General features: G+C 45.3%; 1 protein-coding gene across 1 annotated transcript; it reads left to right on the top strand.

The window, feature by feature from the left end:
• Nucleotides 1–297: 297 nt before the first annotated feature.
• KLF17 (KLF transcription factor 17) lies at nt 298–11,861 on the top strand. The gene is given in 3 exon segments (NM_001164010.2): nt 298–437; nt 9,716–10,571; nt 10,903–11,861. Coding segments are annotated over 3 exon segments (1,164 nt in total). The 5' UTR covers nt 298–377; the 3' UTR covers nt 11,151–11,861.
• The last annotated feature ends 857 nt before the right edge of the window (nt 11,862–12,718 follow it).

The following is a 12,718-nucleotide window of genomic DNA, read 5'->3' as shown; positions in this document are numbered from 1 at the left end:
ATCCTCGTGTCCCCCCCCCGCCCCCCGCTTGCTTGGGAGAAATAGAGATGCTCAGACTGAAGGGTGGATGGGGTAGGTTGGGTGGGGAAGTCGTGAGACGTGATGAAAGCCTGACTTCTCCTGTTAGTGACCCTGCTGCGTTTGCGCAGGATCACCGAGGGGCTGGAGCCCTGCGGGGTGGGGCAGGGGCTGCTGGGTGGGTCCGTGGGTGTGGCCCTTGGCTCCGCCCCCTTGCCCGGTGAGAAGTAGACGCTGAGCAAGGGATTCCGTGATTGTGGCGTCGCGGCCGAGCACCGGCCCTGCGACGCGTGGCGGGTCTCAGCTTGGCTGATCTGGACCCTCACGGAGTCCCGATGTGCAGCGGATCCCAGGCTGAGATGGAGCAGGGGGCCGAGGGCCTGAGCCAGTGGCCTGTGGCTCCGCACCAGTTTACAGAGGTGAGTCCGGGGGTCCCGGGGACCCGCCTCGGGGCTGGGGGAGTGGAGGGAAGCCGCGATCTGGAGGGTGAGGCGTCCGAGGAACTCGTTGGGTAGGGAAATCTGGGGAGACGAGAACAGAAATCACGTATCCCTTATTCAATTAATATTCTCCGAGCATCAGCATTGGGTGGGGGTGGGTGGCGAAGAGGTTCCAGGTAACTTTTGATGGAGGCTTTTGAGTACTCTGGAGAGAAGGCAAAGTTAGAAAGTCAGCGGTGAGCAGACAGGGAGGGAAAAATGACTGAGGGGCAGGCCTTTGCTAGATTCTAGGAATGCAATGATGAGTTTACCATAAGATAGTCCACCAGTTTTATTAATAAGTAGCTGAATGATTGGAAGTCTACCAGTTATAGTAAAGGAGAATTACAGGGGCCATAGAAATGAGTAGTAGAGGTGTTTGATCTGGTTTAGGAGGTTGAGAAGACAGCTGAGAATTTGGTCTGGGACCAGAGAGAACTGGTTAGGCGAAGGGTTAGCAGATGCTGAGACCACAAACAGATTGCTTCCGCTTCGGAGGCAGTGAAAGATGGACTTTGAGACCAAGGCTAAGAGAGGGGTGGACGAGTGGCCAAGGCGAGGGGAGGGGAGGCGGGGACCTTGGGCATCCCGGGATGCCATCCCAGGCTTGAGATGGTTATTCCAAGAGTGGTGGGGAAGCCATTGATGAGTTTAAACGTGATCAACAGGGTAATTAGATTTGTATTTTGAAAAGAGTGCCCTGGGGGGGCATGGACCGAACTCTAGGCTCCTTATCTTGAAAATCCAATCAAAAGTCAGAATTGGTGGCCTAACTAGCGAGGTAAGAGTGGAGCTGGAGAAAACAGAATAAACCCTGGAGATGTCTTGGAGGAAGACACCGCAAGGGTTGGTAATTACTCACATCCAGGTGGTGAAGGAGGCTTTCAGGGCAACTTGGCAGATTTCTGACTTACACAGTTGGGTAAGAATAGTGGTGACATTTCTCACGTAAGAGCAAAGGATGCGAAGGAACGGAATTAATAGTTTCTTCCCCTGGGGGTGAGTTGGGGGTGTGTGTGCGGGGGTAACGTTGATCAAGAGTTTTGGGACAAAGTCCGACGATGTGCCTTTGGGCTATCCAAAAGGACTGAGCATTAAATGGCAGCTGGAAGATTCCAAAGAGGTCTGCCCTGGAGCTACCGATTTTAGAATAATTGACTATAAACAGAAATGGACCCATTAGCATGAGAAAGATTGCCCAGAGAGTAGCATAATGCAGAGAGGACTGAGAAAGAGGAAGGGAAGGAGGAAAACCAGGCACGTGTGTCCTTGTGTTCCAAGGCCAAGAGAAGGAACCATTTCCAGAAGATGGCCAGTAGTCTCAGCCTCAGGAAAGGTCAAGCAAGGAAGAGTCTGACGTGTGTTTGGACCTAGTAACTCGGAGAGGATCGTCAGGTGACTTTATGAAAGCTGTTTAGTCTATGGAGAGATGCGGGCCAGACTGAACTTGGAGGAATGACAATAAAGTGAGAGAGTGGGACACATGTATTTAGATGTCTCCAAAGAAGTTTGCTTGTAAAGCATCAGGAACGTAAAAGGGAGGGAAAGGGGGCTGAGTACCCCAGAAATACCCCAACAGTAGACAGTTACCTGGCCCCTGTTAGGTGCCAACCTGGTGCAAGTGGTGAATAAAATAGATGGGGGTTCTGATAAAAGAGATGGGGTGATTTCTTTTCTTCCAGGATCAAAACATTATACTGCTATCAGAATTAATGATAATTTCTTAATATCCTTTTAGATGTAATTCTTATTCAAATTCCCCTAGTTATCCCTAAAATGACTCTTCCAGCTAGTGTGTCCAAACCAGAATCCAATTTAAGATCACACATGTATCTGGTTGTTCCTGGTTATTACATTTCTTGAGTCTCTTTGCAATTAGATTCATTTTTTGCTTTGCTTTTTTTTTCTTTTTTCTTTTTCCTGAATGACTTCCCATCTTTCATCATCCTGAAGTCTCTCTTGGAGAAAGTTCCTCCTTGTGGATTTCTCATACTGCGTTGGCACGATTTAGGTTACCTATTTTTTGTATTCCCTCTAAAGTGAGGTTAGCTCCGAAAGCTAATTGGATTCCTGATTTATATTAAATTTTCCTTGATTGAAAATCTCCTTAGAGGTTGTGTAATGATTTTCCATCATGCTTTCTCCATGTATTAGCTTCGATTCCTCTGTAAAATAGGATTTTTCTTAAACAACTGGGATCATTTGGTGAGTTTGAAGTAACAGTTTCCTACTGGACAGAATAAATGCTTAAGGCTTTTACTTCAATTCACAATGTTTAAAGCTGGGATAAAAGCTGATCCTTTGTCACTTGTGGCTCATGAATTTTCATAAATTCAGTCTATTCAAATCAACAATCATTCCTTTGGATTCTCAAATTTTCACAAATTTGGTCAGTGGGAACCCCTTCTGGCCCTTTTTTAAACATTTAAATTGCAGTAAAGTCTGTATAATATAAGGATATGATTATAATGATGTTTAAGTGTACAGTTCAGTGGCATTAAACATATTTGCATTATTATGCAATTGTTGCCACCACCCATCTCCAGAATTTTTCTTATTTTCCCAAAGTGAAACCCTTAACTATTAAAACAGTAACTTCCCAATTCTTCCTTCCCTCACCTTCCACTCAGTCCCTGGCCATCATCGTTCTGCTTTTTTTGAATTTGATTTCCTTAAGTACTTCATACATAGAATCATACATTATTATTATTATTTTGTGTGTGACTGGCTTATTTCACTTAATGTCCTAATGTTGAAGCATGTGTCAGAATTTCCTTCCATTTTAAGGCTGAATGATATGCTCTTGGAGGTAAAGACCACATTTTGTGTCTCTTTTCAGCTGTTGATGGGCACTTGAATTGCTTCCACATTTTGGCTCTTGTGAATAATGCTGCTCTGAACACAGGTGTACAAATATCCATTCCAGTCCCTGCTTTCAATTCTTGTAGGTGTATACCCAGAAGTAGTCTTCCTGGGTCCTGTAGTCATTCTATTTTTAACCTAATGAGGAAGCAAGCATCACGCTGTTTCCATAACAGCTGTGCCATTGTATCATTCCCACCAGACGTATCGGTTCTAATAGCTCCATATCTTGCCAATGCTTTTTTTTTTAATTGTAATCATTTTAGTGGGTGTGGAGTGGCGTTTCATTGTGGTTTTGATTTACTGTTCCCCTAGTGATTAGTGATGTTGAGCATCCTTTTTTTTTTTCAACATTTTTTTATGTGCTTGTTGTCTATTTGTATGTCTTTGGAGAAACGTTCTTTGCCCGCATTTCTGAATTGAGTTTTAATGCTAAGTTAGAGGGGTTCTCTATATATTCTAGATATTAACCCCTTGTCAGCTTTGTGATTTGCAAATGTTTTTTCCCGTTCTGTGGGTTGCCTTTATACTCTGATGGTAGTGTCTTGATGCACAAAAGTTTTAAATTTTGGTGTCGTCTGATTTTGTCTATTTTTCTCTTGTTATTGTGCCTTTGGTGTCCTATTGCAGAAATCTTTACCAAATCCAATGTCGTGAAGCTTTCCCCTATATTTTTTCTTCCAAGTTTTATACTTTGGCTCTTACATGTAGGGTTTTGATCCATTTTGAGTTAATTTTTGTATTTGCTGTTAAGGGTCCAACTTCATTCTTTTGCTTGTGGATATCCAACTACACCGGCACCATTTATTGAAAAGACTGTTCTTTCCCTGCTGAATGGTCTTGGCGTCTTTTGATAATCATTGCTCCATCTGTGTGAGAGGTTATTCCTGGGCTTTCTTCCTTTCTGTTGGTGAATGGGTCTATATCCTTAACACCAGCACTATCCTGTTTTGATTACTGTGGCTTTGTCATAACTTTTGAATGAGGAAGTGTGAATTTTCCAGGTTTGTTCTTCTGTTTCAAGATTGTTTTGGCTATTTGGGATTCCATCTGAATTTTAGAGTAGATTTTTCTATTTTTGTTAAAGATGAATTTTGATAGGACTTGTATTGAAACTGTGTATTGCTTTGGCTAGCACTGATATAATGTATGTAATCCTTAGGATTTTCTACAGGGAAACAGTTTACTCACTATTGCTGATTTATTACAAATGATATTTTAAAGAATACACTGGAACAGTCAGATAAAGTGCACAGGGTGTGAGGTATGGGGAAGGAAGGGGCAGAGAGCATCCATTTTCCAGGCACACCACCCTCCTAGCACCTCCATGTGTTCAACAACCCAGAAGCTCTCTGAACTCTACTGTGGGGATTTTTATGGAGGCTTTATCATGTAGACATAATCAATTTATTAACTCACTTTTAGCCCCTCCCCTCTTTCTGGAGAATGAGGGATGGGGCCAAAAATTCCAAGGTTCTAATCATTGCCCACCGAGAGTTGCCCCATTGGAACAAAAGATGCTCTTGTTCAGGAAATTCCAAGGGATTTAGGAGCTCTGTATCAGGAACTGAGGCAAAAACTGATATACACATTTCTTATTCTATCATGAGTCTTGGAGTTACGCATCAAGCACAACAGGACCAGCTTTTATAGTTTCCATGTATGTGTCCTGGCTAGAAATCTTTTTTTTCATATAGCTTTGAGTTAATGTCCAGTGTTCTTTCATTTCAACCTGCAGGACTCTATCACCATTTCTTGCAGGGCAATTCAGATCTAATGGTAATGAACTCCTCCAGCTTTTGTTTATTTGTGAGTAAACAAAATTAATTTCTCCTTCTATTTGAAGGTCACGTGTGCCAGGTATAAGATTCTTGGTTAGGAGTTCCTACCGTGGCACGGCAGAAATGAATATGACTAGGAACCATGAAGTTGTGGGTTCAATCCCTGGCCTCGCTCAGTGGGTTGAAGACCTGGTGTTGCTAATCTGGCCTGGCTGTGGCTGTGGCTGTGGTGTAGGCTGGCAGCTGTAGCTCTGATTGGACCCCTGTGCTGGGAACCTCCATAGGCTGCAGGTGTGGCCCTAAAAAAAAAAAAAAGAAAAAAAGAAAAAGATTCTTGGTTAGACAGTTCCAGCATTTTGAATATATCAACCCAGGCCTTTTGGCATCCAATGTTTCTGATGAGAAATCTACTGATAATCTTATTGGGATCCTTTATGTAATGAGTTACTTCTCCCTTGTTATTCCCAAGAGTCTCTATCTTTGGACAGTTTGATTATATCATGTGTCTCAGTATCTATTTTTTTTTTTTCCAGTGTGGATCTCTTTGAGTTTATCCTATTTGAAGCTCATTGAGCTCCTTAAATGTTTATATTCATGTCTTTCATCAAATTTGAGATGTTTTCAGCCATTATTTTTTTTTCCCAAGCAATCTCTCTATCCCTTTTCTCTCTTCTAGGACTCCCACAAGCATATGTTGGTCTGTTTGATGTCCCACAGGCCACTTAGACCCTCTGCTCAGTGTCCTTCAATCTTTCTTCCTGTTCCTCAACTCAACAATTTCAATTACTGTTTTCAGATTAGCTGATTCTTCTGCCTGCTCAAATCTGCTATTGAATCCTGCTAGTCAGTTTTTCATTTTAGTTATTATATTTTCCAGCACCAGAATTTCTTATTCTTTTTTTTTTTTGCCTTTTTTTTTTTCTTTTTAGGACCACACTCTTGGCATATGGAGGTTCCCAGGCCAGGGGTCGAATCAGAGCTACAGCTGCCAGCCTACACCGCAGCCACAGCAATGTGAGATCCCCAACCCACTGAGCGAGGCCAGGGATTGAACCTGTGTCCTCATGGATACTAGTCAGATTCATTTCTGCTGAGCCACGATGGGAACTCCAGCACCAGAATTTCTTTGTAGAGTTTCTCTTTGGGTTCTCTATCTCTTTGTTGAAATTTCCATCGTGTTCATACATCATCTATGTGACTCTCTCCACGTCTTCTTGTAGCTCTTTGAGCATCTTTGAGACAGTTTTAGTTTCTTTGTATAGTAAGTTCACTATCTGGTCTTTCCCAGAGACATTTCTGTTTTGTTTTTTTTTTCTTCCTGTGTCATTTTATGACTTGTGTTTTTTTGTTGTTGAAAACTGGACCTTTGAATTGTATAATGTACAAACTCTGGAAATCAGTCTTCCTCTTCCTCAGAGTTTGCTGTTTTTTTGTTTCCCTATAGTTTTTTTTTTTTAAATAATGATTTTTGTTTTTTCCATTATTGCAGGTTTACAGGGTTCTGTCAATTTCTTCATTGATGTGTATTGTCTCTGTGCCAGGATCAGTCTGAAATGTATGTAAACTTAAGGTTTTCTCAGATCTTTTCTGAGCCTGCATCTTTTCTTGGGTATTTTCCAAATTTTCCAAATTTCCTGGTATATGTGGTTGCTTTTGAATACAATATATAGTATTTGATAATATTATATATAATAATTTAAGATAATAGTTCTTAAATATCTGGTTCCCCACAGGTGAAAAAAGGGGAAAAAATGAAGGGTGAAAAAAACAAATCCTTTTAAATAGCCTGGAAGTCCCGTCAGTTGGGGGAGGAGGGTTGGTAACAAGGGTAGTGGAGTCCCCACAATGGCCTCCCACCTCTTTGCACCTCATTACCCCAAGCAGCAATTAGTGATCAGAACACAGATTCCCCAGTATTTGTAGCACAAGGTTTTTATTGCCCAGTTCGGTCCCACAGCTGAGGCAAGCTGCTCCAGAACCATGAGCTCTGCTTCCTGGCATGGAACCCAGGGGTGTTTTGGGATAGGCACCGCCTACCTAAGGGCTGAAATTGACGGGAAATTAACTGCAATTTACTTCCCAAGACTTCTCTTGGAAGTTACAAGCATTTAAAGGACTCCATTGTTCCAGAGTCATTATATCCAGCAAATTCTGCCTGTGTAATTGTTATCTTGGTGGGGCTGTGGATTCCTGGGGCTTCCTACCCTACTATCTTCCCTGGTGTCACTTCCTGTGTCCTTTTGACACAATCCTAATAATCTTTGGAAGTTCCCTTATTTTCTAGCACAATAAGATGCACCAGGCTCACTTATTCTTTCCTTGTTCCAGACTTGGAGTCAGGAAATTCTCCAAGGATGACTCTTCCTTTTAGTTAGGACTGGAATTGAAGGCCAGAGTCTGAGCATGAGGGTTTTGTGTTTGCATAGAATAGTTTTTGTTTAAATACAGCATTATACTTATTTCTGACTTTTATAATTGCCCTTATGCTGAAAATCTTGATTTCTTACAGTATTATTTTAAAACTACTTTATTGCGAAAAATAACACTCAAACAGAAAAGTGAATGAGTACACGGCGTAATGAATTATTAGAAAATAATGACCTTTGAAGCATTGTTAGCACTGCAGAAGCCCCTACAGTTCCCCTTATCATTGCCCCTCTCTTCCATCTAATATTACTCATAACCTACTGTCCGGTCATAACTTCTTTGAAATCCTCAATTTCTTCCCTGTGGTGTGTCTATAATTGATGTGAAAACTGCAATTGCTTTAAATTTTGCTTTCTTTCTTTTCTTTCCTTTTTCCTTTTCCAGTGTGTATTTGAATGTAAATTTTTCCTGGATCTGTGACAGCACTTTTCTGGTGAATTTTCTTTTTCTTTTGAGAAGTAACAACCTTCAGTTTCTGTTTTGATGATTTAGTATCTTCTAAAGGAGTCTGGTCCCCCCCCTCATATTTTGGTTTTCATATTTGAATGGACTGGTCTTTTCTGGACCCTCCCAATGGAGGAGTAGGTGGGAGACTGTGGGATAACATTTCCAGTTTCTCAGTTCCAGAGCTCTCTATTGCTGCAGTAACTGACAACTTTAAAAAATATGATTCTTGGCCTTCCCATCATGGTTAAGGAATCCGACTAGGAACCGAGAGGTTGCGGGTTCTATCCCTGGCCTTGCTCAGTGAGTTAAGGATCTGGCGTTGCCATGAGCTGTGGTGTAGGTCGCAGACGTGGCTAGGATCCCGCGTTGCTGTGGCTGTGATGTAGGCCGGCAGCTACAGCTCCGATTATCTCCCTAGCCTGGGAACCTCCATGTGCTATGGGAGCGGCCCTAGAAAAGGCCAAAAGACAAAAAAAAAAAAATATATATATATATATATATATATATATATATATGATTCTTGAATCTTGTCTTGTTTCAAGAGGTTCTATCGCCAATCTCTCCTTTTTTCCCTTCACGCCTATGCAGGTCGGTCATCAAGGAATACCGTTCTTAACTTCCAGGACAATACCTCACCTTTTTCATCTCATTATTATTTTTTGTTTGTTTGTTTGTTTTTGTCTCTTTGCTATTTCTTTGGGCTGCCCCCGCGGCATATGGAGGTTCCCAGGCTAGGGGTCGAATCGGAGCTGTAGCCACTGGCCTACGCCAGAGCCACAGCAACGGGGGTCCAAGCCGCGTCTGCGACCTACACCACAGCTCACGGCAACGCCGGATCCTTAACCCACTGAGCAAGGGCAGGGACCAAACCCGCAACCTCATGGTTCCTGGTCGGATTCGTTAACCACTGCGCCACGACGGGAACGCCTCATTATTATTTTTTATGGCTGCCCCTGCGGCGTATGGAAGTTCCCAGGCCAGGGGTCCCATTGGAGCTGCAGCTGTCAGTCTGCACCACAGTTCATTGCAATGCTGGATCCTTAACCCACTGCTGAGCAAGGCCAGGGATCGAACCTGCGTCCTCTTGGATACTAATCGGGTTCATTTCTGACGAGCCACCGCAGGAACTCTCCCTCATCTTTTTTAAAAGTTCTTGTGAAGATATGCCTCCTCTAATGCTTGATCTCAGACCTGCCCACACTGTTCCCACTCAGGTGAGAGCCTCTTCTGTAGTAGGTAAATATCTGTGAATGTTCCAAGTTTTGCTAAAGCCAAGACCTATCTGAACTCTCTCCATTCATTCTTGTTACCTTTATGGCTTTTTGAACCTGTTCTGCTTGTTTGGGATGGTCTCTCACTTTCACACTTAAACATAACCTGAAGTTTGAGGGTGTGCTCAGAGTGTTGCTGAAGGTATGGATTGTCGAATATTCATTTGCTCTTTGTGCTTTTTATGAAATAAAAGCAAAACCATGCCAAGCAGGAATGGTGGCATGAGTCACAGCTAGGCTTCCACCATGCTTCTGTCAGCCAGACTTGCATTTTAGACAGCCCAAGCTGGGAAAAGGCCTGGAGGTAGGCTAATTCAGGCAGGGAAATGACGGAGGCCTGGATTGGGGTGAGGTCTGGAAATGGGGAGAAGAGGCTTGTGGAACAGGAATTTGAGCTATGGTGAATTTCACCTGACTCTCTTTCTCCAAGGACACTGAGAAGTCACTGTCCTTTTTGGACATGTCTTCATCTCCAGGAAGCGGTGGAGTGCACACCTCTTGGAACCGTGGCCCATCAGGCATTCGGCGTGTCCCTCAGTGCCCAGAGCTGGAGAGGATGTCCTTGGCCTCTGCGCAGGCACCCAGGCAGAGTGCCTGTGAAATGGGGCAGCAGTTCAGTATGTCACCGCCTGAGCATGGCCTGAGCTACTGCCCTCAGATGACGTTCACTGCTTCCCAGATGGTTTACAGTCAGGGAATGTCTCCTTCCCAGCCAGGAATGGGGGCTTTCAAGGGCGCCCAGGCCATGCCCTTAGGCGAGCCCAGTATTTCAAGTGTGGCTGTGACCTTCAGTGGGAATCTAAGGATGCCCCCCAGTGGGCTGCCGGTCTCACCTCCCAGTGGAATCCCGTTGATGTCGCACATTGGAATGCCAACAATGCCTTATTCTGGCCTCCCGACAGTACCTTTCAACGGAGACGCTTTAACACCTAACATGTTTTTGGATCCAACCATGCCTCCCACTGAGGTTCAGGCAGTGCTCCCCTCTTTGGCTCAGATGTTGCCCTCTAGAGATCCCCAGGACTTTGCAATGCCCCCCGCTGGATCTCCATCACTGCTGCCTTTGGAATCCCAGGGCTCTTTTCTGAGCCAGCCAGTCTCCCAGGAAGACTTTCCTAAGCACCACTTATGTGAGCCACGGAGAGAGGCGCAAAATTCCAGGGCTCAAGAAAGGGCTTCTGGGAGGAGCTCTCCCGTTTCAAGGCCTTACCACTGTGAGTATGAGAACTGTGGCAAAGCTTATACGAAGCGCTCCCACCTCGTGAGTCACCAGCGCAAACACACAGGTAAATGGGGGTCAGACGGGTAGGGTGGCTGGAGGAAGCTCTGGGCTTTAGCTTTGTGGGGGACCCCTGGTTTGTAATGGTTTGCGCTTAGCCCTTCATCCTTCAAGCTCGAGATCAAACTCTGCTGGCCGCACTGCCTCGCCTCCCCGTGGTCCAGAATGACTGCCGAGATGCTGGGGACTACTGATGATGCTGTCTCCTCCCTGCGTTCCTGTATTTGCCCTTTTGATTCCTCATCGTCAACTGCTCCGCTCACAAAGTCAGACTCCTTCCTTCCTATCTGGTAGCCTGTTCCTCCACTGAATTCCTTCTCTCGCTTGTCCTCCCCCAGGTGAGAGACCCTATAAATGCACGTGGGAAGCCTGTACCTGGTCCTTTTTCCGTTCCGATGAACTTGGAAGGCACACTCGAATACACACCAGATATCGACCACATAAGTGTGACCAGTGCGGCCGACAGTTCATGAGATCTGACCATCTCAGGCAACACCAGAGGACTCACATGCGGATGCCAAGATCCCCGGACCCGCAGGCAGACAGTGGACGCAGGGCCGGTCCTCTTCCTGCGCCTCATCTTTAGATCAATCTCGTCTTCCCCTCCTGTTGGCTGCTCCACCCAGATGCTGCCTGCCTCTGACCAGCCTGTCTCTCATAGGTGTAGGCTTAGATGAAGACAGAAAGATTATGAGGCAGGGTGGAAGCCCTTGTGAGCTCTGGACCCAGCGGGGCTCCTCCAAAACTGTCTTGGAGGCCCTCCCGTCTCTGGGCTCCCTACGTCTGTCAAGTGTAGCCGCGTAGGAAGGTGGAGCAACGTTGAGATCCGGAGCAATAGGAAGAAGCGCGTTTATCTTAGGTGATTCCCAGCTTGAAACACTGTAGTGACTCTCCTGTGCTTACTACATAAAATCCAAGTGCCTTATCTTGGTCTTTGACAGTTTTCCGGAGCCCGGCTATATTCAAATCCTGAATTTACCACTCACCAGCCATGTGACCCCAGGAAAGGTCATTATGCCCAGTTCCCTCCTCCGATAATAAGAAAGACTGTTTTGAACACATTTTATGCCCCAAATCAGATTCTCTCTGAGTTCCCGTTGTGGTGCAGCAGAAATGAGTCTGACGAGTATCCATGAGGATGTGGGTTCGCTCCCTGGCCTCCGCTCCATGGGTTAGAGGTCGAGTGTTGCCCTGAGCTGTGGTGTAGGTCGCAGACGCAGCTCGAACTGGATCCCGAGTTGCTGTGGCTCTGGCGTAGGCTGGCAGCCACAGCTCTGATTCAGCCTCTAGCCTGGGAACTTCCATATGCTGGGGGTGTGACCCTAAAAACCAAAACAAAAACCAATCCGATTCTCTCTGGCGCTCCCCAGCCACAGGTCCAGAGTGTGTCTCTCCCCTCATTTCCAGACGTGGGTGGATACTTCCTGTAGAACAGAAGACCTGGCATCTCGGTTAGCTACCAGCAACCCAGGAGTGTGGAGGAGCTGATGCTCGTAGGGTTACATTTGACTAATGGGAGATGGGAGAAAGCCACGCAGATAAATCTCCCTCTTCTTCCATCCCTTCCCGGAATTGGTGCAAGACACCATTTCTCCCAACAGTACGGCCAGTGGGAGGACCTCCCAAGTAGCCAGTGGACACACCACCTGGGTCTCTTCTAGGTTTGTCATGAACGAGGTTTAACCTGCTATCACCTTGTGTTACCTCCTGTTTTTCCTCACCTCGCATCTCTTTTCTTATTCTCAATGCCCTGGATTTGCACCACCCAAATAAAAAAGATCCAGTACTTAGTCCTTGTTCTGGGCTCTCTTTTCTAGGTGACTCAAGGGTGGAGGGAATCAGACTGGGGCAGAGAAGGATGAATCCCTCTGTAACTTCCTCTCTTACCCCGACCCAGCCACGTTGTTCAGCATCTCATTTCTGGACTTGTTAGCCATCTGTTTTACTGACCCGCAAATGGAATGGAGAGGAACTTGCCTAAAGTTCTCAAGTGGCAGAGCTGGGATCCCAGCTGGGGTCTGTCCACTTCCAGAGGTAGATCTGGAACTTAGAGATGATGTCTTACTACAGGTGTCTCAGCATCCAGGCTGGTGCCCGGCACTGCCAGGTGATGGCACAATAAAATGAATCAGGTTTGGTTCCTGTGGCCCAGGG

The sequence above is a fragment of the Sus scrofa genome, chromosome 6 (genome assembly GCF_054392235.1).
Source record: "Sus scrofa isolate SSC_HxYL_T2T_F1_AM1 chromosome 6, Sscrofa_HxYL_maternal_Yorkshire_Landrace_v2.0, whole genome shotgun sequence".
Lineage (NCBI taxonomy): Eukaryota > Metazoa > Chordata > Mammalia > Artiodactyla > Suidae > Sus > Sus scrofa.
This window is presented reverse-complemented; position numbering and strand designations above follow the sequence as displayed.